This window comes from Musca vetustissima, unplaced genomic scaffold, assembly GCF_032173495.1.
Source record: "Musca vetustissima isolate MV318-11 ecotype Yass unplaced genomic scaffold, APGP_CSIRO_Mvet_v1 utg49394, whole genome shotgun sequence".
NCBI lineage: Eukaryota > Metazoa > Arthropoda > Insecta > Diptera > Muscidae > Musca > Musca vetustissima.
In genome coordinates, this window is record NW_026888566.1 from 58,574 (window position 1) to 73,953 (window position 15,380).

The window sequence follows — 15,380 nt, forward strand, 5'->3', positions numbered from 1 at the left end:
GAAATAGCGTCAAATTTTAGAATAAGTTTAGATTTGTTCGAATTGGTCACCTTTGGCGCGAATTATGGCCTTCAAACAGTCAACGAAACCATCACACGATGCCCGATTGTTGCTCTGCGGTATTATGGCCCATTCCCGGCGAAGCGCTTGCTTGAGGTGATCGATACTTTGTTATTTTTTAGTCCAACGGATTGGTATCAGGAGATGTTGGAGGTCACTGTGCGCTGGAAATCAAGCGAGGAACCTCATTTTGTAACCATTCTTGGGTGGCGCATCGACCATGGCACTCAGGATGGTCCTGTTGGAATGTCCAAAGCCTGCGGCCGAAATGTTTGCGTGCCCGAAGCTTTAATACACCCTCCAGAATATTTTTGCTATAATATTAAGCATTTATTCTTATGATATTCGATTAATACGAGCGAAGAGCTACCATCGGCTGTTATGGCGGCCCACACCATGGACGGCGCTTGAGTTTTGGTGGCCAACCGAAGGTTCACATTTTCATCTGACCTCTTTGGCAAGTAAACACGATCATTTAGTTTGGACAACGAATGTTTTCTCGTGGAAGAAAACCAAACCAAAACCACTTTCGGCCATGCTCTTTAGCTCTTTTCAGTCTATTTTCTTTCTGTTCCATCACGAATAACTTTTTTTCTGGAAAATTCTTACCAAAATGCGTTTGTACGCTTGTAAACAATATAATAAGCTGTCACTGGAAAAATTTTAACAGTTTTCGGACGAGTGGCTTAAAAATGACAGCAGTCTGAAGTTGGTTGCAGTTTTTTCATCTCACCCTGTATTTTATCTACATCCAAAAAATTATTATTCAAAATTCCCCGATTTATGACAAATGACATCATTTCGATTTGCAATCTCATAACAGCTAATTTTGGTTGACAAAAAAAAATTTAATAGTAAATAATAGCCGATAATTGATTTCAAACAAATATACACACAAACAAAAAAGAAGATTCTAATATTAAATTTTAATAATTTTTGTTGTCCCCTTTTCAGCTATGGATTTCTATTATTACCCCATTTCGTCGCCCTGTCGTGCTGTGCTAATGACAGCCAAAGCTGTGGGTGTTGAATTGAATAAGAAATTAATGAGCGTCTTTAAAGGTGAAAATTTAACACCCGAATTTTTGAAAATCAATCCCCAACACACCATCCCGACGCTAGTGGATAATGGCTTCGCTTTGTGGGAATCACGTGCCATTATGATCTATTTGGTTGAGAAATATGGCAAGCAGGATGATCCCTTGTATCCCAGCTGCCCTAAGAAACGTGCTCTGATCAATCAACGTTTGTATTTCGATTGTGGAACTTTCTATAAAGCATATTCCGATTATTTTTATCCACAAATGAAACAAAATAAACCAGCTGATCCGGAGCAGTATAAGAAAATCGAGGCGGCTTTGGAAATGTTCAATACATTTTTATCGAATTCGAAATATGCTGCTGGCGATAATCTGACATTGGCTGATTTGGCACTATTGGCTTCGGTCAGTACCATGGATGTTTATGATATTGATGTTAATAAATATGAAAATGTCGCCCGTTGGTATGCTTTGGTTAAGGAGACTGCACCTGGTGCCGATGAAAATTGGGCTGGCTGTTTGGAGAGGAAGGAATTCTTTAAAAATATGAAGAAATAAATGGATTTTTTAAAGATTTTGTGGAAAAAAAATTGAAAAAGACGTAATAAATACCAACTGAAGTATTAATTGAAAGAAAGGTGTGTTTTATTTCTTATACAGGTTCTAGATCCAAATTATACCCGCCACCATGAGGTGGAGTACAGAAAATGATCACCATAGGCCTATGTTTGACAAAGTACTCTTACAAGGGTTCCGCCCAGACTTTTTAAATAATTTTTTCATGGCTCCCAATAAGGCGTAGATTTTTTAAAGAATTTTTTCATGGCTCCCAATAAAGCGTAGATTTTTTAAAGAATTTTTCATGGCTCCCAATAAAGCGTAGATTTTTTAAAGAATTTTTTCATGGCTCCCAATAAGGCGTAGATTTTTTAAAGAATTTTTTCATGGCTCCCAATAAGGCGTAGATTTTTTAAAGAATTTTTTCATGGCTCCCAATAAGGCGTAGATTTTTTAAAGAATTTTTTCATGGCTCCCAATAAGGCGTAGATTTTTTAAAGAATTTTTTCATGGCTCCCAATAAGGCGTAGATTTTTTAAAGAATTTTTTCATGGCTCCCAATAAGGCGTAGATTTTTTAAAGAATTTTTTCATGGCTCCCAATAAGGCGTAGATTTTTTAAAGAATTTTTTCATGGCTCCCAATAAGGCGTAGATTTTTTAAAGAATTTTTTCATGGCTCCCAATAAGGCGTAGATTTTTTAAAGAATTTTTTCATGGCTCCCAATAAGGCGTAGATTTTTTAAAGAATTTTTTCATGGCTCCCAATAAGGCGTAGATTTTTTAAAGAATTTTTTCATGGCTCCCAATAAGGCGTAGATTTTTTAAAGAATTTTTTCATGGCTCCCAAAAAGGCGTAGATTTTTTAAAGAATTTTTTCATGGCTCCCAATAAGAAACCCATTAATTCCGCAAATTTTGCAATTTCGTCCACTGTGCACGGTGACAGCTATACAAACATCATTAGCATATTAAATAATTTATTGTTGCTTTGTGTTGATTTTTCTTTTGCATTAAATTAACAAACAATATATGTTGGGAGAATAGTTTCACACCTCTTCCTCTATATACCTGAAAAAAAACTATTCTCTCGAAGGCTCTCTCTTCGCTGCTAATAAATAACACGGAATTAAGATATTTAGTTTTCAACAGCTATCACTATATTCTATGTATTCAGGCATACCGTGCAAACAGTTGGCCATCAAATATCATACCGAGCAGATCGGCATATTTCCCGCACTAGTTGAACCTCACAAAAAGTAAGTTTTCAAAAAATAGTTTTATGATTCTGAATTTTTATCGGCAATTACTTTTCTAAAAAAATAATTTTTAATATTTGTTCTTTCTTATCATTTCTTCACAGCCATGGATTTCTATTATCTCCCCTTATCGGCGCCCTGCCGTTCAGTGCTAATGACAGCCAAAGCTTTGGGCATTGAATTGAACAAGAAAACACTTAACCTCTTCGAGGGTGAACATTTGAAACCAGAATTTTTGAAAATCAATCCCCAACACACCATTCCCACGCTGGTCGATAATGGTTTTTCCCTTTGGGAATCACGTGCCATTATGGTCTATTTGGTTGAGAAATATGGCAAGCAGGATGATCCTTTGTACCCTAGCTGTCCCAAGAAACGTGCCGTTATAAATCAACGTCTATACTTCGATATTGGTACACTGTATCAACGTTTCGCCAACTATTTCTATCCACAATTCAAAGAGAAGAAACCTGCCGATCCTGAGCAATTGAAAAAATTGGAAGAGGCATTCGAATTCCTCAATACATTCCTGTCGGAATCGAAATATGCTGCCGGTGATAATCTCACATTGGCCGATTTGGCTTTGTTAGCCTCGGTCAGTACTTTCGAAGCTGTGAATGTTGATTTCAGTAAATATGAACATCTGATGAAATGGTATGCTTTGGTTAAGGAGACAGCACCGGGTGCTGATGAAAATTGGACTGGTGCCTTGGAGATGAAGACCCTGATACCCAAATAAATTATTTTGTGTAAATATTTGTTTTTATTTAAGAAAATAAAATTATTTATTGGGAAATGTTGTGTGGTTTGGAGATTTTTTGTGGATATGCGAGGTAGGTTTCCAGATGCTTCAAAATTCATTCTTCGGAAAACCATGGATTTTTTTTTAAATATGTTTTTAAAGGATCATTACAAGCGTGGATTTTTTAAAGAATATTTCTTCAAGGATCACAAGTGGCGAGTATTTATACCCTTCACCACACTGTGGTAGAGGGTATTATGTCTTTGTGCATATGTTTGTAACAGGCCTTTTGAGAATATGCATAGAATCACTTTCTGAGTTGATTTATGCATTCCGTCCGTCTGCAGATGTTAAATTGTAAACAAAGTACAGGTCGCATTTATGATCCGATTTGGATGAAATTTGGCACAAGTCACTTATTTGGCCCAAGGACGAACCCTATTTAAATTGGGAAAAATCGGTTCAGATTTAGATATAGGTCCCATATATAGTTTCGTCCGATTTAAGGTAAATGGGACACAAAAGTCCCTCTATATCTTTCGATTTGCATGAAATTTGGCATAGAGTACTGAATTAAGTCTAAGTATACCGATCGTCATATCTCGACTACCTGAGTCGATCTAGACATGTGTGTCCGTCCGTCTGCCCATTATAATTTGTAAACACGATACTTGCCACAGTTATGGACCAATCACCACGAAATTTTGCATGTAGGATGGGTTCTGCCCAATGAAGACCCCCACTGTTGTTAAAGATCTGTTAATATTTAGGGGATGAAATGGACTAAATACTTAATTTTTGTCGGTTTTCCTGTCGTTCCAGAGGCCGCAATTATGGGCCAAACAATAAGCATGGAAGTTTTGATAAAGATCGGTCAATATTCTTTAGCGTATATATTTACATCTGAAGGACATAGACCCGAGATGTTGATAGTATATCCAAGAGTAGTGGTTGGCCTTTAAATTGGTACCAATTATATTATCGTATGTACTCAGATTTAAATATTTACAGGTGCTTACGTTTTCAAATATTATTTAGTAAACCATTGCCACGATGGAGGTCGGAAATATAGCGCTGATCGCTTTGAAATGCTCCATGAGGTTCCAGTTATGGTCAAGGACAACGCCAATAATTTTCGGTAATGATCATATAATGATTTTGGGATGAAGTAGATTGAAAACTTATTTTTTGTTTTTTTTTTTCGATTCGATCACAACATCGCAACAAAACCCACGGTGAAGGGAATCGGCACAAGTAATTAGAAGGGCTGTACTGAATATTAGTTATACTTGTTAACCTCTAGACGGTCAAGAGGGTGCAAATATTGCCCAAACTCAGAATATAGAACCACAGAAAGTTATATTTTCGTGGAAGGTGGGGTATCGGCCCGTCCGACTATACTGCTCCGCTCACTAGTTTAAAAATGATTTGTTCAAGGACCATAAGAGGCGTGGATTTTTTAAAATTTATTTTTTGAAAGACCACAAGAGGTGTGTTTTTTTTTTGTTTTTTTGACAATTTTGGAATAAAAGAATACAAATGGTATCCCAAATAACCCGCCAACAATACTGAAAAAATATATCAAAGGCCACTAGATCAATTTTGATTAATTCAACTAATGTAATGTTGGGATAGGATCGACTTAAGTAATAACGAGCCTTGGGGTTTGGTGTTACAATCGAACACACTTTCAACAAAACTTAACTAATTTGGCTTATGTTCGTCTTCCCCAAAGCTTTAGTAAACATTGCTAGAATTTTAATATTATTTATAAATACAACATCTCCCAAAGTAAGAAAAACCAAATAATTCCATTCTGCATATGGAAGTTATTTCACAAATATTTAAAAAAAATTTAATTTTTTGCCAAATCATTGTCATTATTGTTTTTTATGCTGCTGATAAACTGCCGCTGTAACATTAGATGAAAACAAGTTGTTGTTGCCCATACACAGTTTGTGTATGGACGGAGACAACTCATCCACATTCTGTGTATTAATAATAAAAACGACAGAGGGGAAAAAATATAGAAATTGCAATAAACCAAAAAAGAAGGTTCTCGTTGCTCTCTGCTATCTGCCGGTCTTGATAGGGAGAGAGAGAGCCCATGGAATGAGCAAACAAACAACCCAAAAATATTCCGTTCAATTATTGAGCAGCTGTGGTTGTAGATTTTTTTGCGACAACTAGAGTTTTTTTATTGAAATTGTTGTTGGAATCCAACATTTATGTATGTATATTATTGTTTAATATATAAAGGGGCTCGTGTGAATGTTAATTAGGGTGTAAAGAAATTTTGAAAAAATGAAATCTTATAAAGAAAAAAATGGTAGTTATATAGGTAAAGGCAAAAATCGGTTATTAAAGGGCTAAAAAAATTTGCACGTATGCTTTTCGAAAAAACGAAATAATAAAATACAAGTAAAAAAGTGTCAGATGTTTATGACGACAGATATATACCCTCAAATATTATTTCTTGGTTCAAGTTTTGAACTAGCTCCCTCATTTAGGTCTCACAACATTTTCGATATTCTGAAGAATTTAGTGCCGAAGTGAGAATATCCTAATTTCATACACGTTTTGATCATCGTAATATTTTTATCTAGCCTAGATAGTCTCAAAAATGGGGCACATCGTCCCACTCCTTCTGCTACCTTCCTCACAGAGGGTATTTTTTTTTAATATTTGTTAATCCAATAACAATCGTATGAAATGTCCGATTTAATCCAAATACATCGGAAAAATGTCTTTCAAACTTAAACGAACCACTCCTCGTGGCACCTCCCCCACAAACGGCCAATATTTTGAAATTTGTTTAATATGGAAATCCGATTTGATCCAATCTGTGCATATTGGAAAAAATTCTTTCCAACTTATATCAAGTTCGAAGGTGGGATCCGCTGGTCCTCTCCTTCTGGTAACTCCGACACAAAATGGCCAACCGATTTAAATGTTTGGACATCATAATATCTTACTGAACCTACATTAAATTTGAAGATGTGCTATATAGGACAACCTCTTCTGGTACCTCCCCACAGATGGTCAACACACTGATAAAAAACCATTAAGGAAAGTCGGTCTGGGCCGACTATATTATACCCTTCACCGCTTTGGGTATATCCTTACATTTGCATGTCGATATATATATGTATATATATATACATTTTCCATAAATTTGTCCCATGGCACGCAGACGACTCTAAATCTGCCCGAATGAAATTAAATTTAGCAAAGGTTGCAAAAGACATGAGTATGTCTCTTCGAGAGAACATTGACATGCAATTGTAAGGATACATATGTATAATATACCCAAAGTGGTGAAGGGTATCATATAGTCGGCCCAGTCTGACTTTACTACTGTCCTTATGCGGAGGATATCGAGATAAAAAGCTAGAACGTAAGGTTCGGTAATGAACTATATATGATATAGGCCTAGCCCCCATGATACCTACCGATTTTCGATATTTTTAATATTTAGCGTAAAGAAATGTGTTCTGATGCAAAAATGTTAGTTTCGAAATAGAGTTTTATCAGTACACAATTAGGCATAGCACCTCTTATAATGATAACTACAAATATTCGGTAATTCCTACACGATCTAATCAACATTGGTACCGGTTAAGGTATAGCCTTCAGGGACGTATTCATACAAATTTTTTTCTGCAATACCAATTTTCAATTTTTCTGCAATACCAATGTCGGTATAGGTTCACTTTTTGGTATTTTCCCTATATTTTAATTTCAAGTACCTGTCATATTACTTTCAAGTACCTGTCTATGGTGGAGGGTATCCAAAGTTCCCAGCCCAGCCGAGCTTAACGCTTTTCACTTGTTTCTTCTCGAATAAGAAAAGATTCTGTCGCTTATCTGGGTTGCCATCTGTCTCATGGAAAAAGTTTTAAATCCTCAGCCGGAAGTTTAAAATTCGGGATCGGGCCCTAAACTAGACCTGTTGTCAGTACACCAATTGACACTTTTTTACCTCTATTTTTTATTTAAGTATCAGAAAAAACCCCAATTCTTGGAAAATAGGTTAAACGCCTAACCCAACATTATGATACATCAGATTTTGTTGAAATTTAAAATTTTGTGGTAAATATATGACTAAGTTTTTTTTGAGCATAAACTATGCGTAGCTTAGTCATAACCTTATTACTTTATTTTTGTTTATATTTGTGGATTTTATTAATGGTTCATGAAGCTTATCATAGATGATTTGACAAAACTTTATCAAACCCTTTTATGGATAATAGAAAAAATTTATATGTAAATATGTATGTTGCCTACCCCAATATGTACCCAATCAAGTACAAAAAATATCTTTATACCAACAACATCTAATACTTTGTTGTTTTCTTGGAATTTTCGTTCTTTAATGTTGTAACCGTTTTTTCGCCATTAACTTCTTAAAACATTGACCGTGTTTGTGTCCAACTTTAGTTAGTTACAACAATTACAACAACAAAAATTAATAATTATTGCAAAGTACAAGTGTACGACCCCAACCAACGTCATCATGCTTAGTTGTCTTATGTTGGCACAAATTCAGTTTTGCTTTTTTTCTGTTGTTGTTGTTTTTTTAATACATTGTTCTTTGGAGGCATTCGGGGAGAGCGTGAGATTACCCCCACTAACAAAAACTATGTGATCCAACTCAACAAAAAAACCCACTTGCCGGTTGGCGTCTCTCATCTGTGTGTTTCTCACTCTCTTTCGATGTTTTCTCACACGAATGGGGGGAACACACAAAACATTTGCAAACAACAATCACACTCGATTAATAGTAGTTGTTGTTGTTGCTGCTGGTGCTGGCATGTTGGTGTTGGTTCGTTCGTTTGTTTGACCAGTTCAAGAAAACGAAAAGATAAGCATTTCGAAAAGGGGCGACAGGCGGCAACAACAAAATACAGCCGGCTTCGTTTGGGAGAAAACAGCTTAAATAGCCGTAAACTTGCCATTAAACTTCAGTCGTTCGTTGAATTTTGTAACGTACACAGCTCCTGACAACGCTTGAAAGGTAAAGATCGGAACGAAGGAATATTAAAAAAAATAATAAGCACAAAAGTACAGTGCCCCTTCTTGACATGCAACAGCAGTAACAACTACAACAACGGATGTGTTAGGATGAAAAGTCAAAGAAAAAAATTAAGATTGCAAATATGACATCATAAGAAAAATTTTGAGAGGATGCCAAGTGAATTAAAAATTGATGCAAGGAAATTGCAAAAAAAAAAAAACTAAAATTAAATTTGAAACCAAGTGAATTTGAAAAAATATATATAAAAAATAATTTTTTGAAGTGGCTACTAAGAAGTGGCAAATTGTTATGGATATTTCTAGAATTTTGAATAACAGATAACAGTTAACAAATATAACTATTTTGGGTGTGCTCTCATTTAAGCCAATAAATTAGTTTTGTTGTATTTTTTTCCTGAGAGTGAATACAAATAGAAAAAAAAAATTGGCCACTAATAAATTAAAAATATTTTTTCTCGCCAAACAGCCATACAATTTTCAATTAAAGCACACAATTGAAAATCCACTTGATTTTTTTTTGCAAAAACAAACAATCAACATCCGTTGTTGTAATGTAGCCAGCAAGAAAAAAATAACTAAAATAAAATGAAAACTTCTCAAGGCCACCACAACTAATCATTCTTTTGTTTATTTTTTACAGCAAACCATTATGGATTTCTACTACTTGCCCGGTTCCGCTCCCTGCCGCAGTGTCTTGATGACCGCCGCCTCCTTGGGCATTGAACTCAACAAGAAATTGTTGAACTTGCAAGCCGGCGAACACTTGAAACCCGAATTCTTGAAGATCAATCCCCAACACACCATCCCCACCTTGGTCGATGGCGATTTCGCCTTGTGGGAATCTCGTGCCATTATGGTCTACTTGGTCGAGAAATACGGCAAAACCGATTCCTTGTTCCCCAAGTGCCCCAAGAAGCGTGCCGTTATCAATCAACGTTTGTACTTTGATCTCGGTACCTTGTACAAGAGCTTCGCCGATTACTACTATCCTCAGATCTTTGCCAAGGCTCCCGCCGATCCTGAGAACTTCAAGAAGATGGAAACCGCTTTCGATTTCTTGAACACCTTCTTGGAGGGTCACCAATATGCTGCCGGTGATCAATTGACCGTTGCCGATTTGGCTTTGTTGGCCAGTGTCAGCACCTTCGATGTTGCCGGTTTCGATTTTAGCAAATACGCCAATGTTGCCAAATGGTACGAACACTGCAAGACTGTTGTTCCTGGCTGGGAAGAAAACTGGGCCGGTTGCTTGGAATTCAAGAAATTCTTCGGTTAAGCTAAGTTGTTATGAGTTTTTTTTTTTTAAATTATGTATACATGTAATGTTTTAGATGTAAAAGCACAAAAAAATCCCATTTTTATATATATATTTTCTATATTGTTAGAAAAAACTAAACAGTAAATAAAAAATTAGAAAAAAATAAGAAAAGAAAAACACATTTAGTTTTATTAAAAATGCATCAAAATATATATTTAGTTCGAAAATATGCCAAAAATGGACCAACAGTTTTAAAAAATGATAAACTGGTAAATTCTGCCAAAACAATGCGAATTTTCTAAGGCAATACATATATTTTTACTCAATATCTTTAACCTTTAAAATGTTAATGAAGACCCATATCTCAGGAGATATGGACTTCTTCGATGACAAAATTAAATTTTTGTTATCAAAACTTCAAACTCATTAAGATGATAACTATATTTCCTTAGTGAATATTTAAAATCATGAGACAATACAAGGGTCCAAGCGGAACTTTAGAGGTCAATTTCTCCGGAAATATGGAGAGATCAATTATACCATTGTAATCAGGGCCTCGAGCACTACTTAGGGTAATAATTTCCAAACGAACCGTGTCCGGGCTCTAAACTAGGCTTTTTCCTATATTCTTTATAAGGGTCTTCTACGAATTTTTCGAGGTATTGCATACGGGATAACAGGCATGTTTTTGGTCCAACATTTTCTAACTCATTTTCAACATACAAAATGCTGGTCGCCAAGAGATTGCCTTAGTACTAAAGAACAAATGAATTCATCTGGCATTTGTATATCCTTCATTATCAGGTGGGCACTAAATGTAATAGGACCTCCATATGGTGGATATGTCATACTCATCAAAACAAAAATACAAACAATGATTAAGTCATTGGCAAGTTATGGAGTCAATTTCTAGACTAAAAACCCCAAACCTTTTGGAGAATTGCCCTACGATAATGCCGGAACATGGACCTATATTGACAATTTTGGACGAAGTAAATAGTTACCCTCCAAGTATCCAGAAGCCTCCTGAACAATGGGAATGCCAAAACAAAGGCAGGGACCTGTTTATGGGTTGCTTGCCTGCACAATGGTCTATATTGAACCTTCCCTGCATGCATGCCTTTTTTCGTCAAAATATATATTTACTTCGCACTAAATGTCACAGGATCTCCATATTGTGGCTATGTCATCCTCATCAAAACACCTAATAAGAAAACTTCGGCTAAGATCTTCAAAATACAAAAAAACTACATCCCTCCACCTATCTAATAGTGAAAGTTTTATTCAAATATCTCCATTAATCACCGAGTTATGACCATTTGAAATTGACGATATATCAGAATAAAGTTGCTACACGATTCTGTTTGCCTGATACGGCAACTAAGAAAACTGAACAAATTGCAATTCCACAAAACAGAAAAATGCAGATGTGTTACCACTTTGTCTTCTGCATTGTGTAACGCCTAAAAGCATGCTCATAATTTCGCTAATTAACGTAGAAACACAAAGCAAACAATCTGGCAATACCCCTGCATTTTTCTGTTTTTGTGCATTTGCAATTTCTTCGGTTTTCCCATTTGCCGTACCAGGCAAACAGAATCGTGTAGCAGCTATATTTTTGACTTCAAATGACCATAACTTGGTGATTAATGGAGATATTTGTATGAAACTTTCACTATTGGAGAGGGGGAGAGATGTAGTTTTTATGTGTACCGCCCATTAATACGCTGATTGAATAAATAAAATCGGCTGAAATGTGTATTTCTTCCACAGTCAGTTGGGCACTAAATGTAACAGGACCTCTATGTGGTGGATATGTCCTCCTCATTACCACGCCAAATTACAGATACTCTTGATGAAATGGAAATAGGCAATGTCAAGAGACACTTTCCAGTCTAAAAAACCATACCTTTGGAAAATTGCCTTACGACAATGTCTGAACATGGACTTATATCGACAATTTTGGACGAAGAAATGGTTTACCCTCCAAGAATCTAGAATAGATTATTAAAGCCACTTCGTTTGGGAAAAGTCTCTTGAGCAATTAAAACACGAAAAATTGAGCGGAACCTGTTTATGGGAGGATATTTCAAAGTTTGGGTCTATATTGTATCTATCCTGCATAGATGTTATGTTATGGAACTTTTAAAAAGTTTACTCCACCAATTGCAAATTACTGATCACACAAAGAATACATTCATTTACAGCTCTGCAAAACCTAATAAGAGCGATGTATTGGCAGAGAACCACCTACACGAAAATAGTGGAAGAGAAAATCGTTTTAAATAAAATACTAACATAACAAAAGACTTCTCTTAATAAATATTATGATGATCCAAGTCAAATTTGCTAAAAATATGATGTGCATGACTGACTGATTCACTGACTGACAGACAACGATTTATTAACGCCCAGACAAACGACCGAAGCTAGAAGTTTGCAATTTGGGTTGAGAATCACTATTGGTCCAAAGGGGTCAGATAAGGCTGGGTTTTTGGAAATTCGTGCTTGAACGGCACGAAAAGTACTAAATGTGTTATCGTTTATATTTGGTGTACCGGTGCAGCTCGATGGAGTGTAGAATAGATGTAGCAAAGGTTTTTTTGACATTCGAACTATAAGTATCCAAAAAGTACTCAAATGCACTATATTTGGTACAATTTCATAGCATGTGAATGGATAGAGCTAAAAACTTGAAATTTGGAATGCGAATCAAGATTGAGATGTATGTTCGATATAAGTAGGTAGTTTTTAAAGCGTGTTCTCATGTATGTGAAAAGTACTAAACTGTACTAAATTTGGTACAATTTAAATTTAGGAAAACAGATGAAGCTGGAATCCTGAAATTTAAAATTAACATTACCGTCGGAGTGTAGGATAGCGATATTAGGTAGTTTTGGAAATATGTACTTATGTGTACGAAAATTAATAAATGGTACTATATTTTGTACAATTTGGATTTTGGATGAACCCATAGAGCTGGAATCCTGGAATTTGAAGTTAGGATCAGATAGAGCTAAACGAAAGAAATTTGGAAATAAGGTTACTGTTGTGGTGTAGGATTGGTGTGTGGATGTAGTTTTGGAAATTCATACTTATGGGTACTAAATGGTAATAACTTTGGTACAATTTGAATTTTAGGTGAATCGATAGTGCTGAGATCATGAAATTTTTGAGTAAGGATCATTGTTGGGGTGTAGGATTTGGATATCTAGGAAGTTTTGGAAATTTGTACTGATGTGTACTAAATAGTACCAAATGTGTATTTGGGTGAAACGATAGAGCTCGAACACTGAAATAAGAAAATAAGATTACCGTTGGAGAGTAGGATTGGTGTGCGAATGTAGTTTTGGAAATTCATACTTATGGGTACTAAATGGTACAAACTTTGGTACAATTTGAGTTTTGGGTGAACATATAGTGCTGAGATCGTGAAATTTTGAGTTAGGATCATTGTTGCAGTTGTTGTACTAAATGGTACCAAATGTGGATTTGGGTGAACTGATAGAGCTGGAATCTTCAAATTTGAATTTAGGATCACTTTTGGAGTGTAGGATTGACTTTGTAATCAGTTTTCGAAATTCATACAAATGTGTTCTAAATAGTATAAAATTTAGAAAAGGATCGGTCTGGAATCTTGAAATTAGGAAATATGGCTTTTTATTGGATTAGTATTAATGTGTGCTATATCGTACTAAATTTGACAAAATTTAGATTCAGTTGAACCTATAGACCTCGAATCATGAAATTTGGAATTAGTTTTGGAAATAAGTACTACAAGAGTACGAAAGGTAATAAATGGTACAAAAATTAGTATATGCTAGATTTGTGTTGCGATGAGAATTGGTGGGTAGTGTTGAGACATAGAGGTAGTTTCGGAAATACGTAGGGGAGACTGGGGCACCTTCGGCAATCGCGTTTTCGATATGAAGCTCTCACCGTACATCACTAGTTTCGATACATAGGTATCGAATATCGAAATAAATAACTTACACAAAGTTTGAAATTTCTAGCTAATAAGCTTATTTAGATACATAGGTTTTTGTATTTTTATAGATGTTTCTGTAATATTTCAATTCCATTTCGTAAGTATTTCGTGTATAAAACTTTTTAAATTTTTAAGACAATATTATTAAAAAGTGGTTAACTACGATGTGTATTATTATAGAAATATTTAAAAATATAATATTTTTACAAAACTGATCGAAAAAAATGAAAAAACTATAAAAAGTACATTCGGGGCACATTCGGCATTTTAAATTGGGGCACATTCGGCCATATACAGGTTGTGCAATATTATTTCCTTAAAATGATTTTGAGTTTGTCTTTAAAACTAATCCTTTAATATGGCTCGAAATTGCATATAAAAGATCAAACGTGCTTATATTGACGAAAATGCGATAGAAAACCCCTATTTCTGATGGTGTGTGCGACCTTGAGATGTAAACGTCCGCCGCTAGAAAATAAAGCCCTATAATTCAAACATTGTGTGGCGTATTAAAACCAAATAGAGCCTTTAAATAATCAGAATTTCAACCAGACTGATAGCGATGACAATTACCCGGCTATGACTATGGTGCCGAATGTGCCCCATCAAATGCCGAAGCTACCCCGGGTTGGGGCACATTCGGCGAATTTGACTTTTTTTACAAAACTGTAAAATTTTTTAACTAATACTATTTTTATATATCTTTTTGGTACTATTTTTCATAATTAAGAGTCAGAGGACAATAATCAGCCATATAGTTGTTATATATGTTGAATATGTACTGAGATATAGACCTCTAAAAAAAAAGTGCCGAAGGTGCCCCAGTCTCCCCTACTATACGATAACAAGGGGACTAAATGGTACTAACACTTTAATTATGGTTAATATTGGTGTGCACGTTGATTAGCTTTAGGCATGTTTAAAAAAATTATTACATTCGCTAACAAAGTAGCGGGCATATGCTAGTATTTAAATAATTTTGAAATTTTATTTATTTCACAAGAATGTACACGATTGTACCATTTATATGAATGATACCACTTTTATTTTAATATCTGCAAAACGAAAAAATTATAACAAAAGAAATCTGGAAACTAAATTTTATATCAAATTTTATATTCTAAAAAATCGGTCTCATATGAAAACGTTGCTAAGAATAATTAATAATTTAATATCAAGGAGGAACATTTTATTCTTAATCTTTAAACCCCAATTTCAATACCATATTTCACAAAATTAATATATTCAATTTATATCTACAGTGGCTCAAAAGATGTAGGAAAAACAAATGAAGTTTAAATGTTGTATAATATAGTTTTGGATCTTCTCATTCAATAGATGGCGCTGACGACAAGTGTTTACAGAATATCATCTGTATTTTGGATTCTTCATCTATATGTAAATGTATATTAAAAGTCTATCATACACTGTCCAGTATATT

At 35.0% G+C, this 15,380-nt stretch overlaps 3 protein-coding genes across 3 annotated transcripts; all 3 read left to right on the forward strand.

Moving 5' to 3' along the window:
- The first annotated feature begins 1,016 nt into the window (after positions 1–1,016).
- LOC133336408 (glutathione S-transferase 4-like) lies at positions 1,017–1,658 on the forward strand. Its single transcript, XM_061544704.1, has one exon. It carries the CDS (start codon positions 1,017–1,019, stop codon positions 1,656–1,658), a length of 642 nt encoding a protein of 213 aa, XP_061400688.1.
- A 1,357-nt stretch (positions 1,659–3,015) lies between these two features.
- Positions 3,016–3,653, forward strand: LOC133336410 (glutathione S-transferase 4-like). The gene has a single exon (XM_061544706.1). The coding sequence runs from the start codon at positions 3,021–3,023 to the stop codon at positions 3,651–3,653; it is 633 nt and encodes a 210-aa protein (XP_061400690.1). The 5' UTR covers positions 3,016–3,020.
- Positions 3,654–9,316: 5,663 nt separating this feature from the next.
- Positions 9,317–9,984, forward strand: LOC133336404 (glutathione S-transferase 1). The gene has a single exon (XM_061544699.1). It carries the CDS (start codon positions 9,343–9,345, stop codon positions 9,967–9,969), a length of 627 nt encoding a protein of 208 aa, XP_061400683.1. The 5' UTR covers positions 9,317–9,342; the 3' UTR covers positions 9,970–9,984.
- The last annotated feature ends 5,396 nt before the right edge of the window (positions 9,985–15,380 follow it).

Bases quoted from the DNA above. Each gene is read 5' to 3' on its own strand.
- LOC133336408 (XM_061544704.1), top strand. From the start codon at position 1,017: ATGGATTTCTATTATTACCCCATTTCGTCGCCCTGTCGTGCTGTGCTA.
- LOC133336410 (XM_061544706.1), top strand. From the start codon at position 3,021: ATGGATTTCTATTATCTCCCCTTATCGGCGCCCTGCCGTTCAGTGCTA.
- LOC133336404 (XM_061544699.1), top strand. From the start codon at position 9,343: ATGGATTTCTACTACTTGCCCGGTTCCGCTCCCTGCCGCAGTGTCTTG.